This window comes from Nicotiana sylvestris, chromosome 6 (genome assembly GCF_000393655.2).
Source record: "Nicotiana sylvestris chromosome 6, ASM39365v2, whole genome shotgun sequence".
NCBI classification, from domain to species: Eukaryota; Viridiplantae; Streptophyta; class Magnoliopsida; order Solanales; family Solanaceae; genus Nicotiana; species Nicotiana sylvestris.
In genome coordinates, this window is record NC_091062.1 from 104,740,329 (window position 1) to 104,755,321 (window position 14,993).

Below are 14,993 nucleotides of genomic sequence, written 5' to 3' on the forward strand. Positions count from 1 at the left end.
AGTTTTCCAGTTAGCCTTCACATTTGTCATCTCATCGGGAATGGCCTTGATGGCTTTAATTTTATTAGGATTAACTTCGATCCCCCTTTGTGACACTAGAAAACCCAAAACTTTACCAGAGCTGACTCTGAATGCACACTTTTCAGGGTTAAGCTTCATATTGTGCTTCCTTAGGATGTCAAAGGTTTCTAGGAAGTGTTTCAAATGGTCACATACGTTCAAAAACTTAACCAACATATCATCTATGTATACTTCCATTGTTTTTCCTATTTTCTCTTCGAACATTTTGTTCACGAGACTCTAGTAAGTGGCTCCAGCATTCTTAAGCCCCGAAAGGTATCACATTGTAGCGATATGTGCCAAAGTTCATTATGAACGAAGTTTTTTCCTGATCCTCTGGGTTCATTTTGATTTGGTTGTACCCGGAATAGGCATCCAAGAAACTCATCAACTCATGCCCAGCCATCACATCAATTATTTAATCAATGTTTGGCAGTGGGAACGAGTCTTTTAGGCACGCCTTATTCAGATCCTTATAATCTACACATATGCGAAATTTGTTATTCTTTTTTGGAACTACTACTGTGTTAGCTAGCCAATCGGGATGTTATACCTCCAGGTTGAACCAATATCAAGCAATCGAGTTACCTCTTCTTTGACAAACCTATTTGACCTCCGCAATCGGGTGTCAGTTCCTGTAATTGTTATGTCACATGTTCCTTCCCTTTTCTGCTGGAAATCAAGATGGTGTTCATCTCTGTTGCTGTCGATTGATCTCCTCTTATTTATTTAATTCCTTCCAGGGTTGTGAATTTCAGGAGTTGATGGTATGTTGATGGCACAACCTTCATCTCGTGTAGTCATGGTCTGCCAAGAATAATGTTGTAGCTCATGTCATCATCGTCTACTTCAAACAAGGTAGTATTCATGATCCCTTCAGCATTTGTGAGCAGCAGGATCTCCCCTCTGGTTGTCACACTTGCTAAGTTGAACTCGGAAGGAGCTTTGTGGCCGGAATGATGCTTTTGGTTAGCTTGGCATGACACTCTCCATTGAATGATATTGGTTGAACTTCCTAGGTCCACCAAAACACATTTAATTTTAAAATCTAAAACATTAAGAGAAATTACTAGGGCATCGTTGTGCAATAGTAGGAGTCCATTTGCGTCCTCCTCTATGAAGCTGATATCATCCTCAGCGACTTCCATGAGTCTTTTGCTATGAGTCACTGATACCTTTATTTTTTTTGCTGCTGGAAAGGTTACCCCATTAATCTCGTCCCTCCCCCCCCCAAATCATATTGATCGTTAGTTGAGGAGGATCTTCTCCTGTCTTCGAGGGTTTTGCATTATTTCGGTTGCAGTTATAGCTAATTTTAGCTCAGTCGCTTAAGAATTCTCTGAGATGGTCATTTTTTAGCAACATCGCCACCTTCTCGCGTAGATGTCGATAGTCCCCAGTCCAGTGGCCGTTAGTCCCATGATACTCAAACCATAGATTAGGATCCCTTTTACAGACATGTAATTTTTGACCCTCCCCAAGATTTTACATATTTTAGTATTTAAATATTTAGTTTAGGGTTAATAGCGCTATTTTAAATAGTTTTGACTCTTTTACTTTATTCTATCACAAAAACAAAAATTACAAAAAAAATATTTTTCATCTTTAGTTTAAAGTTAATTAGTATATTTATATTCATAGTATTATAAAATTTGAAAATACAAAAATTAGTTTCACTTTTAGTATTTAGTTTTATCTAGTAATTTATTTTAATGATTTCACAGTTTTATAGTTATTATTTTAGGAATTAATATTTTTTAGTTGGTAGAATTAAAGGGCCATTTTTAAAGGTAAATTTGGCTAGAGTTTGGCCCAATTCGAATCTAGCCCATAATAACCCAAGCTCAATACCTCTAAAACCCTAGATATAGACTTAAAAGCAACCTTAAGAGACCTAGACCTGGCGAAGACAAAAATTTCACACTCAAAAGAGAGCAGTCATCTCCCTTGATGGAAAAAGGAGCTAATTTTTAATCTCCTAATTCATAATTCCCTATAACGGCAGACCTCTAATCTCCAAGCTTCTGCAATATACTTGATTACTTTGGCGCATTTTGAGAATTCTGCTTTCTTCATCGGGTCCACCAGATCTTTGAAATTCATCATTGGAAAGGATAATTTCCCTACATCTGTTTCAGTTCTTGTTTTTCTTGGAAGGCTCTTTTCTGGTGTTGACATGAAGCACCAATCCACCGAAGGGGAGGTTGGAATTGTGCCTATCGTAGTAATTGAACTTGAGAAATAGGAAAAAGTAGTGTTAAGTATTCATTACCCAAATTGTTGTAACTAGCTCAAGGGTGTGAATGTGAAAATTTAATATTTCACTCACAATCAAGAGAAAGGAACAGCCACCCCCTTCAGAGATTTCACAAAAATCGGCCATTCCCTGATAATTCCTTTAAGTCTTAGCACCTCATCCCTTTCCTTTTCCAATTCAAAAAAAAATGAAAAACGAAAAATCACGAGTCCAAACATTTTCTGGCCCTCAGTCAAAGACTCAAAGGGAATTTGTCTCGTTGCCTGCACCCACCAAGATGGAGGGAACAATTGATGCAATTAATGTTTGAAACATTTAACATCTCGGGGTTTTATGCCTCTGAGCAGGCAATATTGTCTCTTTATGCTGTTGGACGCATATCTGGCTGTACCGTTGATGTTGGTCATGGGAAAATTGCCCAAGAGCTTGAATATTCTCGACTTAGTTGTCCTCTTTGTCGTGGCTTGGACGCGGTAGAGCAAAGTCTTATTCGAGGTTCCGGTTTGTAATTTTGGTATTTTAGTCCAAGGATTGTTGCTTTGTTTAGCCCGATTGATTTGTAATTTTCAGCTTTGTTCATCAATAAAAGGTCCATTTCTCAATTTGCATTCTCATTTCATTGTGTTATGATAGCTTGGTGCGCGTGTTGGTTGATTTGTGATTCTATGTTGTTTGAGTAGCATGTCTTAGTTTTCATTTAAATTGTTTTAATTAGTTTTTATTTCAATTATGATGTAGTCTTGGTTCTTGAATAAATGCTTTTAATTTGGTAGATGAAAAAATTGGAGTTGTTTCTTTCTTGGCAAGGAATAAGAATGGGTCATAAGGTGGGTCTTGGACCATAGGGAATCCGGCCAAATAATAGATCATGTTAGCTAGCCTATTTGCTCCCCAATAATATCTTGTTCATAAATTTGGCATCACAACAATCTTAAAAGATTAGGAAAATAATTCAAATGCATTAGTTGCTTTAGGCGCGAATAATAAATCATCACGGCTATGGGTACGGTTCCTGTGGCGTGATCGTGGTACATAATTTCTAGATTTGGGCGCACATTTTATGTGATCCGGCCACAACTTCTAATAATGCTAATAATTTAAACATGTTGTAAATCATGGGTATGGTTCCCGTGACACAATTCGCAATGTGAACCAAACAAACAAGTGTACGACAATCGTAATTTGTTCCAGAATAATTCCGTAAATAATTAAAAGCAGTCAAAGGTTAAAAATGCACAGTAGGTATAAAATATGTAATTAATCAAATAATTAGGCCAATAACAATAGTTAAGCGACCGTGCTAAAACCACGAAACTCGGGAATGTCTAACACCTTCTCCCGAGTTAACAGAATTCCTTACCCGAATTTCTGTGTTCGCAGACCACAATTAAGAGTTGAACTTCCTCGATTCGGAATTTTAAACTGGTGACTTGGGACACTATAAATCATCCCAAGTGACGACTCTGAATTTGAAATAAATAATCTTGTTTCGATTATTGTCACTTTAATTAGAAAAACTCCCTTATGCCCCTTCCGGGGTAGAAAAAGGAGGTGTGACAGCTCTGGCGACTTTGCTGGGGACAAGAACCCAGAACTTCTGGTTCTGGGTTCAAGAATTCGAGCTTAGAATAATTGTTATAATTGGCTTGTATTTATTATCTGATTTTTATTACATGCTTGGGACTAATGTGCTAAATGTCACTTTTAACCGCTTTGATATAATTTGAACTGTATATAAACTGCTGCAAAACCCTTCTCTTCTAATCTTCTGGGAATTGCACGCTGGCGTGACTTCTTTTCTGTTAGTTTCATACCCTAAATTAGAATGAGGCTCGGACAAGTTACAAAGCCAGATATCGTTTTGGTTCCCGGTAAGTAGCCCCCCCTTGGCTCGAATTGCCCGATCGGGTAAGCCAGGTCTAGAACAATACACCGAGGTTTTAAACCTAGAATAACACAGCCTCATGTCGGATCCCTAGTAGGAACACTTGTTTGCATCATGTGCATTTGACTTTGGGGACTCAACACAGGGGTTGAGTCCGTCTAGGACAGGTGTACCCAAAAATAAAAAGACCAACCTGATACATTTTACGTACTACCAGTGCATTCATTTGTTTTGACTTGAATATTGACCGGCTTCTGGATTAGATAGATAAAATAAAAAGAAAAACCAAGTTCGGGGTATGAGAGAGAATTTCATCCATTTCCCAAAATCTGGTATCCAAAATATCCCGAAACTCTACCAAAAGTTTCGAGAAAAAAAGAAAGGAGAAAAGTTATTTCAAAGTGTTTGTATTTTTTTTCGATACGTCAAAACTGGTTGAACTACACGGATTTGATTCTCACCGGATGTGGGATACGTAGGCAACCCTCATCGGGTTCAGCCCCGCTTTTGAAAATCTTGAAGAAAAAAAAATATGAAGTGTCGTCATTTTTGTCGTAAATAAAGTGGGTGATATCTTTTTTGTCTAAATAGCCGAATGTCCCAACAGGACGTCGGAAGGCTGTTTTTGCAAGAATAGCCAAAAACGGTTTCTTTTTGGCCATTTAGCAAACACAGCCCTAAAATCTTCCATTTCGAAGTGTTGAAGGGCCGTATTCGCAAAAGTAGCCCTGATTTATTTTATTTTTTTATTTTTATTTTTATATTTTTATTTTTTTAGATCAAAACCATGAAGGCAAGTGAAATATCCAAAGATAAGCTATCCCATATGTAGCAGGGAAAACAGTGTCAAACTCAGATGAAATTCAAATAGTTATCATAAATCCTCCATCATAAGATAATAATCTCAAATTGCAAATCTATCTTTCTACTGTTGTCTTGCTTCAACTTTCTTCTTCTGCCAGAGGCGATCCAGTGCGCTGTCAGCATCACCCTGAGCACGGATGAAACCGCAGAGAGCAAAAGTGGTGAAACTGCCAAGGATATACAAGCCCTTATCATCCAAATGGCCAACATTAAGTTGAACAGAGGCATGATCCTTTGAAGTGATCACCCATTTCCTGGGGATGTAAAGATCAACGTTTTGTCCCTCTTCGTTCTGCATCTTGGCTAGTGTTTCTGAATACTCCGATCAAGCTTTAACAACCTGAGATGAAGGGAGAGCTCTTCAAGGGGCCCCCTGATTTATTTGATTTTGTAAAATAAACCCTTTTTATCAGTTTTCAAAATAAGATTCATTTTGTCTTTAAACTAATCACCTTAATCGAAATGTACAGAATGAGCACGAGTCAAAATTTACTAATGAAGGTCATGACCAAGATTTTGTTGGAACTACACATGTGGTGGGAAGATTTAGGTAAGCCAGGACGAGACATGGTTAACCATTACTTGGGGGCGCTCACCGGATTGCTAAAGATCAGGCCTAGGGGAGATATAATAAAAGCACTAGTGATATTTTGGGATCCAGCTCACAACATTCTGCATTTTTCGGACTTCGAACTCACACCTACTTTGAAGGAGATAGCGGGTTATATTGGGAGTACCGAGGGTCTAAGACATAAATACCTGGTCGCTCCAAGGGTCGTCACCCTGCACAAGTTTTTGGATTTGTTAAAAATAAGTAGAGGGGTCCAGTATGCAGATTTGGCAGGTGAGTTTTCCACTCTATACTTCATATACCACCAGTACGGACATGTAGGGGGGTTTGAAAACCCGGAAAGCAGAATCTGTAGTAAAGTGAACCGACTAAAATGGGAAGAGCATAGATGTTTCGCTTTTATGGTAGCCTTCTTGGGTCTTCTAGTATTTCCCAGGAAGGACGGGAATATTGATCTACGGGTAGCCCGAGTCGTCAATACTTTGATTGTCAATGCCAAGAGCACCCTTGCATCTATGATAGTGTTTAAAATATTCCGAGCCCCCACAGCTTGTAAAGCCGGAGTAGATTTTTTTGAAGGTTGCAATTTGTTGCTACAAATGTGGATGATTGAGCATCTATGTCATCGTCCTCGGTACATGAACTATGGGTCGACAGGGAAAAGCTGCATAGAGGAGTTTGATACAAGGGTCGATGGGTTCAAAATGCCAGAAGAGGTCGTAGATTGGATATCCTGCCTCCGCTCCATAACTGCTGATAAGATAGAGTGGACGTTGGGTTGGCTTCCTGTTAATAAGATTATATACATGCCTGCCACTGGTCCTCACTTCCTCCTAATGGGTCTCAGAAGTATCCAACCTTATACCTCATACCGGGTTTTGAGACAGCTAGGAAGATGTCAAATAATCCCCAAGGACGAAGACCTTAGCATTCATGTAGTCGAGATTTGCTCTGATGGCCAATTTCATGAAGCAGTGGTTCACCAGATCTAGAGTGAGTGCCAATACCTGACGGCAAACACCCAAGTGCGTGATTTATCTAAGGGTGAAGTCTCATCTGGTTACCTTGCATGGTATAAAAGAAGTGTTGAGTTTGGAAGACCAGCCAAAAGACCCCACCTCCAAGAATTTGTTGAAGCATCACAGGAACAATGGGATTGGCTGGCCAAAGAAAATGAGTATAGGGCCACCATAAGCAAGTTGGAAAAGCAAGTCAAAGATCTTCAATTTGAGAGTGGTTTGCAAGCCGCTGCGGATAAGGGTAAAAAGAAAAGGTTAGCCAAAGAAAATGATGCCCTCCGAGCCCAAATCCAGAAGATAAAAATAGCAACTGAAAACCCTGCCAGAAGTGAAAAGGATGAGAAACTTATAGACAGCCTTAGGCGAAAAGTATGTGATTACGGGTTTGATATGGAAAAGACTGAGGGCGAACTAGCAAAGGCCCGAGCAAAGTTGGCCAGGAATGCGGAGGAATGGGCACTTTTCGTTCAAAAGTTAAAGGAAAAATACGACAAAGGAATCATGGGGTTGGAGAAAAGGATCAATACCCTTGAGAACGAAATGACCAAGCAAGCAAAGAACTTCAAAACGGAAAGAGAACACTGCTATGCCTTGATGTCACAACTAGAAGAGGACTTGCAACAATTGCGAGAGCAAAATCATACGGCCACGCAAGTTTTGGAGGCTAGATCTCAACAAATTGGATGCCTGTTACAAGAGAAGGGCGTCGTCAGGGAGAGGGTTAGAAGGAATGCTGACTATATTGTGATGAAATGCAATGAATGCGAGGACATGACCAGGTCCATGTTCTTCGCTGCAGTTATGATTTTTGTCCGTCAGATAATGGATGACCTATATCATCTCCAAGAAGCTATGACACGTAGGCCCGCGACAAGACCGACTGATGTATCGCGGGCCCCTGGAGTAGTAGTATAGGTACTTATGTATTTCTGATTTTATTTTTCGAGTCTGTATTTTCAGTTTCTTTTGGAGTCTGTTGGTCCACTTTTGAGTCTGTATTTTCAGTTTCTTTTGGAGTCTACTAGTCCACTTTCGAGTCTGTATTGCAGTTTCTTTTAGAGTCTGTTAGTTTTTATGTTTAAGTCTGTAGGATGGAGTCGTTGTAACAGAGGAAAATCAGAATGTTTTTATTTTATGAAAATTTGAAAACCCAAAAATATTTCTTCTTTTTATTTCGCATTTATCTCCTGAACTACGTAATGATCTGATTTATATGGCGCCATGATATATAGGCAATCCCCATAGGATTCGAACATAATCATAAAATGAAAAAGAGAAAAAAGAGAGAAAAGAAAAAGAAAATAAACTGAGTGAAAGAAAGAATGGAAAAACAAGAGAACAAAAGCAAGAGAAAAAAGATGAGCGACAAGAACCGAGTGGAAAAATCAATAGTGAGTGAAAAGGGCAATAGTGAAAAAAAAAGAGAAGAGAAAGTGCAAAATGAAAAGAGTTGGTTAAGGCCGGGATGAAACATGCAACTGTTCAAATACATAGTAGAAACTTTTAACTGTTTAGGTGCATTGCATCCCAAACGTGCAGTTGCCTATCTGTTAAAATCTTAAACACTAACAAGTGTGCTGTTGTTATTGAGCACAGGAAGGTGGTTAGTTTGTTCGGCATCCTGGCAACCCACCCGTACAATACCAGGTCCAAACATAAGGTGATCATGGCTGGCAAAGAATTCAACGCGAGTGCTATTGACCCGCCAAGAGAGGAGGAGGAATTTGAGCCCGATTTGAAAGAAGAGTTACATAAGCTATAGCACCAAATGGCCGAAATGTACCGGGCATGGATGAAAGGGCATCCTCCACCATTATACCCTGCCAACCTTGCTTTCATCCCATCACTATCTCAATCTTAAGAGCCCCCCGTTGTTCATTTATCCCCGCAACATGCACCAAGCTTCACCCCTTACCACCATTATCATGGCACCACTTCCCAAACCATCCAAGCTCCACCATCCAAAACAACCACATACCCTCTCTTCGCCAGCCACCCTTGTGTTCTTAGCACCTCAACCAGCTACACTCCATCGATCTTCCAGTGAGCCGGTATTCCAAGCCCAAGATAACCAGTACTATGCCCCAGAGTCCACTTTCAAAGTCCCAGATCACTACTCCTACACTCCCCACTTTGAACTTCTTCTCGAAACTGAGAAGCCACCAAAAAACATGGAGCAAGAGGAGATATTTAGGAAGGTAACGAGCTTGGAGCAGTCGCTGAGAAATATGCAAGGGTTAGGGGGCCAAGTGAGCGTGGCTTATAAGGATCTATGCTTGTTTCCCGATGTCCAACTACCTGCCGGATTCAAGATGCCCAAATTTAACTTGTACGACGGGCATGGAGACCCCATGTCCCATTTAAGAGGATTTTGCAGCAAAATGAGGGGTGCTGGGGGAAAATATGAATTGATGATGGCATATTTTAGTCAAAGTTTGAGTGGCGCAGCATTGGAATGGTACACCTACCAGGACATCAGCAGGTGGTACACTTGGGATGACTTGGCTCAGGCTTTTGCTTGGCATTTCCAGTTCAACGTATAAATTGTCCTAGATCGCCTATCTCTGACTAAGATGGAGAAAAAGCCCAGTGAGAGCTTCAGGGAGTATGGTTTCCGGCAGAGAGAACAGGCGGCACGAGTCGACCCTCCAATGAAGGAAGATGAAATAGTGGATTGCTTTCTTCAGACCTTGGAGCCTACTTACTTTGGTCATCTGGTCTCGTCCATAGGTAAGTATTTCAATGAAGTAGTGAAGATGGGAGGAATGGTAGAGGAGGGGCTCAAGTCGAGCAAGATCATGAGTTACTCTGCTTTAAAAGCCACAACACAAGTAATTCAGAACGACATAGGAAGCTTGCTAGGTCAGAAGGAACATGATGATGTTGTCATGGTTGTCTCAAGATCATGACATGGTCTAACAGGTCCGCCTCACCAATATACTCATCCTCAACCCCAACCCCAACCCCAAACCTATCCCTGAGCTCCACATAATCCACCCATGTATTATCCTCCGAACAATGTCCGATCATCTGTCCAACCACCGGGTCATTCCTTATGGCGAGCGCCAGCACCGTGTAATGCACTCTTACCTTCACAATGTTTTTGAGCTCCCAACAACCCTAGAAAACTAGGGCATGTAGGGGAACAAAGGCACAGAAATAGTTTTACGCCAATTGGAGAATCCTACACAAGCCTGTTTGAAACGTTAAAACACTCTGGCCTGATTGAGCCGCTCCTCGGCTATACTCTAGACTCATATGCAAAAGGTTTTGATCCTACTGTATGATGCATGTACCATGCTAACGTCCAAGGTCATAGCGTTGAAGATTGTCGTGCTTTGAAAAGGGAAATAGAAAGAATGATTCAAGAAGGGATAATTGTGATCCAGGACAGTGACACCCATAATATCGCGTAGAATCCTTTACTCGCACATGATAATACACATTTTGTGGGGATGATGCATGGTGATAGGGAGTATGCGAATCCTCTTAGGAACTTGATGACTGAAGTTAATGATATTGAAGTTGATAATGGTCTTGATAATTTTGATGTGGAACTTAGCGGCTAGGATGCCGAGCTTGGTAATTGGAAAGATGCTCCTTTCTTGGCTAGCCAAGGAGAAGTCTTGGTGGTTTATTTTGTTGTCATTTTTGTTGTCCGGTTTATTTCAGGGTTGTAATTCGGATATTGTCTTGTGGCTCAAACCCTTCTATCCTTTTATTTTGCCGAGTTCGTTTAGTCGTAGTAACTCATTTAGTGTTATCTAGGCTTATTCTAGGGTTGTAACCCCAGTTTATTTTGCTTGTTTTGTTGTTCAAACTCTTTCACCGTATGTCTAATGCAATTTTCTGTTTTCTGTTATTTCTAGTCATTTTTTGTTTAGTTCTCTTCTCCTTTTATAGTTCTTTTCATGCTGGCTCTAGTGACATGACATGCACGCATAATTCTAGGCCTGGTCTTAAAAGTTAGTTTAATTATAAAGCAATGAAACAATTTTGAAGATGATATGGACATTTGAGGGAAATTAATACAGATTTGGACATTTTGAGATCATTTAAAGCCCGAAATATGTGAAACTAGGGCATATAATTTGGGAAGTTAACAGGATGATAAGAATTTGTTAAAGGAGAATGCATCCCGAACAATTTGAAGCGAGCAGTTTTGAGCTCAAGTGCACCTCAAGTAACAAGATAAAGCCAAGAGAGTTTGCTCCGAACTGACGGAGGGTATCCATTATGAAAAAGAAATTAGCCAACGAGAGTTTTGTACCTGACAAGGCACTAAAAAGTGAAAGGCATATCAGTGATATCAATGCCGAAGCTGTAAAAGAAATGTTGTGTGTGCTCTTCCTTTTTTTATTTCAAGTTGCATGTGTTGTACTTGGCATTTTCAGGGATTGGGAGACCCTCTTTCAGCTACCCAAACACTTATACCATTCGATACCTTTTTGAGCCTGTACTGATTTCTTTGACCTGCCCTTTTTTGGAATCAAGTTAGAGTCATACGGAAAAAAAAGTTCATGATCGCATAGGTTTATTTTAGAAAGTTCATTCCAAAAGGAAAATTCAAAAAAAAAAAAGAAAATGAAAAATAGAGATAAAGAAAAAAAAGAAGAAAAAAAAGAGAAAAAAGAAAAAAAAGAAGGAAAAAGAAAAAAAGAAAAAAAAAAGAAAAAGGTAAATAGTAACAAAAAGTAGTCTTGTGAACTACGTTCGACCTAATTCTTGTCACCACAAGATACGTAGGCAGCCTTAAGGTTCGGTCGCACCAAATAAAATATTTCATTATCCCACGAAGTCGAGAGTGGGGAAGTCTTTCTTAGAAGTTCCATTTCAAAAAGAAAAATACAAAAAAAAGAATCAAATTCCATTGTTTTAGAAATTGGGGCAACATTTTTAAAATGGATTCCAAAAGTTGTAAATAAATTAACCCCATTGTCTTAGTTCTTTCTATTCTTGTCCAAAAGCCATATTACAGTCCAAAAAAGACCTCCCAGATAATATTTGAGAGTGTTGAGTCAGACATGCCAGGAGCATATGATATTTCTATCGTGGTTAATGCCTTGTCATCTGCAGAATCAAAGGGAAAAAAGAAGAAAAGAATAAATGAGAGAGTTTTATCGGTGAAAACCTTCATAGGCACCATAAGGCGACGGTAAGTTGAGAGAAAGAATGAAATGAGAGAGGCTTGATGGTGAAAACCCTTCGGGCACTACAAGTCGAATAAGGATCATGAATCATATAGTATATTGGAGCATGGAAGCCCAGTTTCACGACTCAGAGATACAACAAGAGTTGAACATTAAACATGCTTGACAGATTAGGCCACTTAGTCCAAAGGTGCATGTCATGTTCATTAGAGTTGGTATCCACATCTGATAAGTTTCTACTTTGTAGTTTTTCTTGTTAGGTATCATCTCTTTTCATTGTCCCTTATTATGTTCCCTTTGTTTTGTTTACTCCTTCTTCTTGAGTCTGTTTGGTCAGAACAAGTGAGAAATGACTTCAAAATTTGCTACCAGCCTTCCAATTGCACAAAACGGAATTTAGCTAGCACATCAAAGCGGCATAAGTCAGGAAAGAATAGTATGCGCACTGAGTGGGTAGCAATTGACGTACTTTGGGATTCATGTGAAATACAAAGGTTTGGTATATGTAAATGCATGAGAACAATGCAACAGATAGAGGGCTTGGGTTTGAACGGATCAGAGGTATTTTCTGTGATAAGGGTGACAGAGAAAGTGGTTAGTCAATAAACAAGAAAGGTCTTTCGAGTTGAAATCAAAGTTATCATGGGAAATAAAGGAGTAATAGCCCTCAAAGTCAAGGGCACAAACCAACCACCATGTTTAAACTCACAAGTTTTCTTTGTTTGAAAAAGGGAAGAAGACTATGTCCAAATCAAAGCTTGGAAGCTTGAATTTTCAAGTGTCGTGCCCAAATTTTGTCACCACAAAGGTGGTTTGAGAAGGGATAGAAAATTTGTTCGATCTGCAGGAACCCTCCATGAGGAAAGCATGGTTCAGGGGCAAGGAATTTTGTTCGTTCTGCAGAGATCCTCCAGGAAGAGAGCATGGCTCAGGTAAGTTCATTCTCGGCTTTTCAGGACTCTCCTGGATAATGAGATTTAGTTTCAAGTTTCCAGGACCCTCCTGGATAATGGGATTTAGTTTCAAGTTTCCAGGACCCTCCTGAATAATGAGATTTAATTTTGAGTTTTCAGGACCCTCCTGAATAATGGGATGTAGTTTTAAGTTGTCAGGACCTTCCTGGATAATGGGATTTAATTTCAAGTTTTTGCATCAGGCACCCACCTAGATAACAAGGAAATACATTTCAAGTTTGACATCAGGCTCCCACCTGGATAACAAGGGAATACATTCCAAGTTTCAGCATCAGGCACCCACCTGGATAACAAGGGAATACATTTCAAGTTTTTGCATCAGGCGCCCACCTGGAAAACAAGGAAATACATTTCAAGTTTTGGCATCAGGCGCCCACCTGGAAAACAAGGGAATACATTTCAAGTTTCGGCATCAGGCGACCACTTGGAAAACAAGCGAATACGTTTTAAGTTTTGGCATCAGGCGCCCACCTGGAAAATAAGGGAATACTCTTCAAGTTTCGGCATCAGGCGTCCACCTGGAAAACAAAGGAATACATTTCAAGTTTCGGCATCAGGAGCCAACTTGGAAAACAAGGGAATACATTTCAAGTTTTGGCATCAGGCGCCCACCTGAAAAACAAGGGAATACATTTCAAGTTTTGGCATCAGGCTCCCACCTGGAAAACAAGGGAATACATTTCAAGTTTTGGCATCAGGCTCCCACCCGGAAAACAAGGGAATACATTTCAAGTTTTGCCATCAGGCGCCCACCTGGAAAACAAGGGAATACATTTCAAGTTTTGGCATCAAGCGCCCACCTGGAAAATAAGGGAATACGTTTAAAGTTTTGGCATCAGGCATCCACCTGGAAAACAAGGGAATACATATCAAGTTTTGGCATCAGGCGCCCACCTGAAAAACAAGGGAATACATTTCAAGTTTTGGCATCAGGCGCCCACCTAGAAAACAAGGGAATACATTTCAAGTTGTGGCATCAGGCATCCACCTGGAAAACAAGGGAATACATTTCAAGTTTTGGCATCAGGCGCCCACCTAGAAAACAAGGGAATATATTTTAAGTATTGGTATCAGGCGCTCACCTGGAGAACAAGGAAATACATTTCAAGTTTTGGCATCAGGCGCCACCTGGAAAACAAGGGAATTCATTTCAACTTTAAGTTGCAGGCACCCACCAGGAAAACAAGAGAGTTCATCTCAAAGTTTAAGCATCAGGCGCCCACCTGGAAAACAAGAGAATTTATTTCAAGTTTCCAGTCAGTAGCAGGCACCCACCATGAGAATGAGGGAAGTCATTTCGGAATTCATTTCAAGTTTCAAATCGGAGGTAGCACGAGTTGCTTGAAAAATAAGGTCTTTATCTCGAGGCACGGGGGTTTGAAATGACCAAAGAAGAAGTCTCAATCCAAGAAAAAGAAAGAAAAGGAAAAAAGAGGGAAGTGAATCCAAATGCTGAAGTAAATGAAATATGTGAGTTGCTCAAGACATGGTTGAAGTCACGAGCACTGCATGTCCGGTCTTGATCCGAAGAATCCGTGTAAGAATGAACTAACACTTGCAACTATCAAGCGTCAAGGTTCAAATCTAAAGTCTGCATGAAGAACCATTCAAGATTCAAGATCAAACTTCAGAAGACTTATAGATAGGAATTTTGTAACTCATAGTTGACATGTTTAGTTAGTCTTTTTCATTTATTGATTTTGATGTAATAACAGGACCGCAGACCGGAACCTCGACGGAACGGCACCTCAATCGGCTCTCCACCTCGGTATACTACATCATTGTTCCTACTTCTGAACTACATGTGGCATGATTCCTTTATAGCCAAGGATATGTAGGAAGCTCAGATACCAGGGCTCGGTCATATTCTCCTTTCTTTTAGTTTTAGGTCTCTCTAAATAAGGGTCGGGTCAAAAAACCTATCTCGTCATTTTTTGTCTGAAAACTCTTCGCGTTTCCAATCAAAGAGAGACAGCTGTAGACATGTAATTTTTGATCCTCCCCAAGATTTTACATATTTTAGCATTTAAATATTTAGTTTAGGTTTAATAGCGCTATTTTAAATAGTTTTGTCTCTTTAACTTTATTCTATCACAAAAACAAAAATTACAAAAAAAATATTTTTCATCTTTAGTTTAAAGTTAATTAGTATATTTATATTCATAGTATTATAACATTTGAAAATACAAAAATAGTTTCACTTTTAGTATTTA

The 14,993-nt window shown here is 39.7% G+C and overlaps 2 protein-coding genes across 2 annotated transcripts; both read right to left on the bottom strand.

Moving 5' to 3' along the window:
• Positions 1–860: 860 nt before the first annotated feature.
• On the bottom strand, positions 861–1,208 carry LOC138871056 (uncharacterized). Its single transcript, XM_070148906.1, has one exon. It carries the CDS (start codon positions 1,206–1,208, stop codon positions 861–863), a length of 348 nt encoding a protein of 115 aa, XP_070005007.1.
• A 3,775-nt stretch (positions 1,209–4,983) lies between these two features.
• On the bottom strand, positions 4,984–5,435 carry LOC104245220 (small ribosomal subunit protein eS21y-like). The gene has a single exon (XM_009800798.2). The coding sequence runs from the start codon at positions 5,362–5,364 to the stop codon at positions 5,128–5,130; it is 237 nt and encodes a 78-aa protein (XP_009799100.1). The 5' UTR covers positions 5,365–5,435; the 3' UTR covers positions 4,984–5,127.
• Positions 5,436–14,993: the final 9,558 nt, after the last annotated feature.

Bases quoted from the DNA above. Each gene is read 5' to 3' on its own strand.
- LOC138871056 (XM_070148906.1), bottom strand. From the start codon at position 1,208: ATGGAAGTCGCTGAGGATGATATCAGCTTCATAGAGGAGGACGCAAAT.
- LOC104245220 (XM_009800798.2), bottom strand. From the start codon at position 5,364: ATGCAGAACGAAGAGGGACAAAACGTTGATCTTTACATCCCCAGGAAA.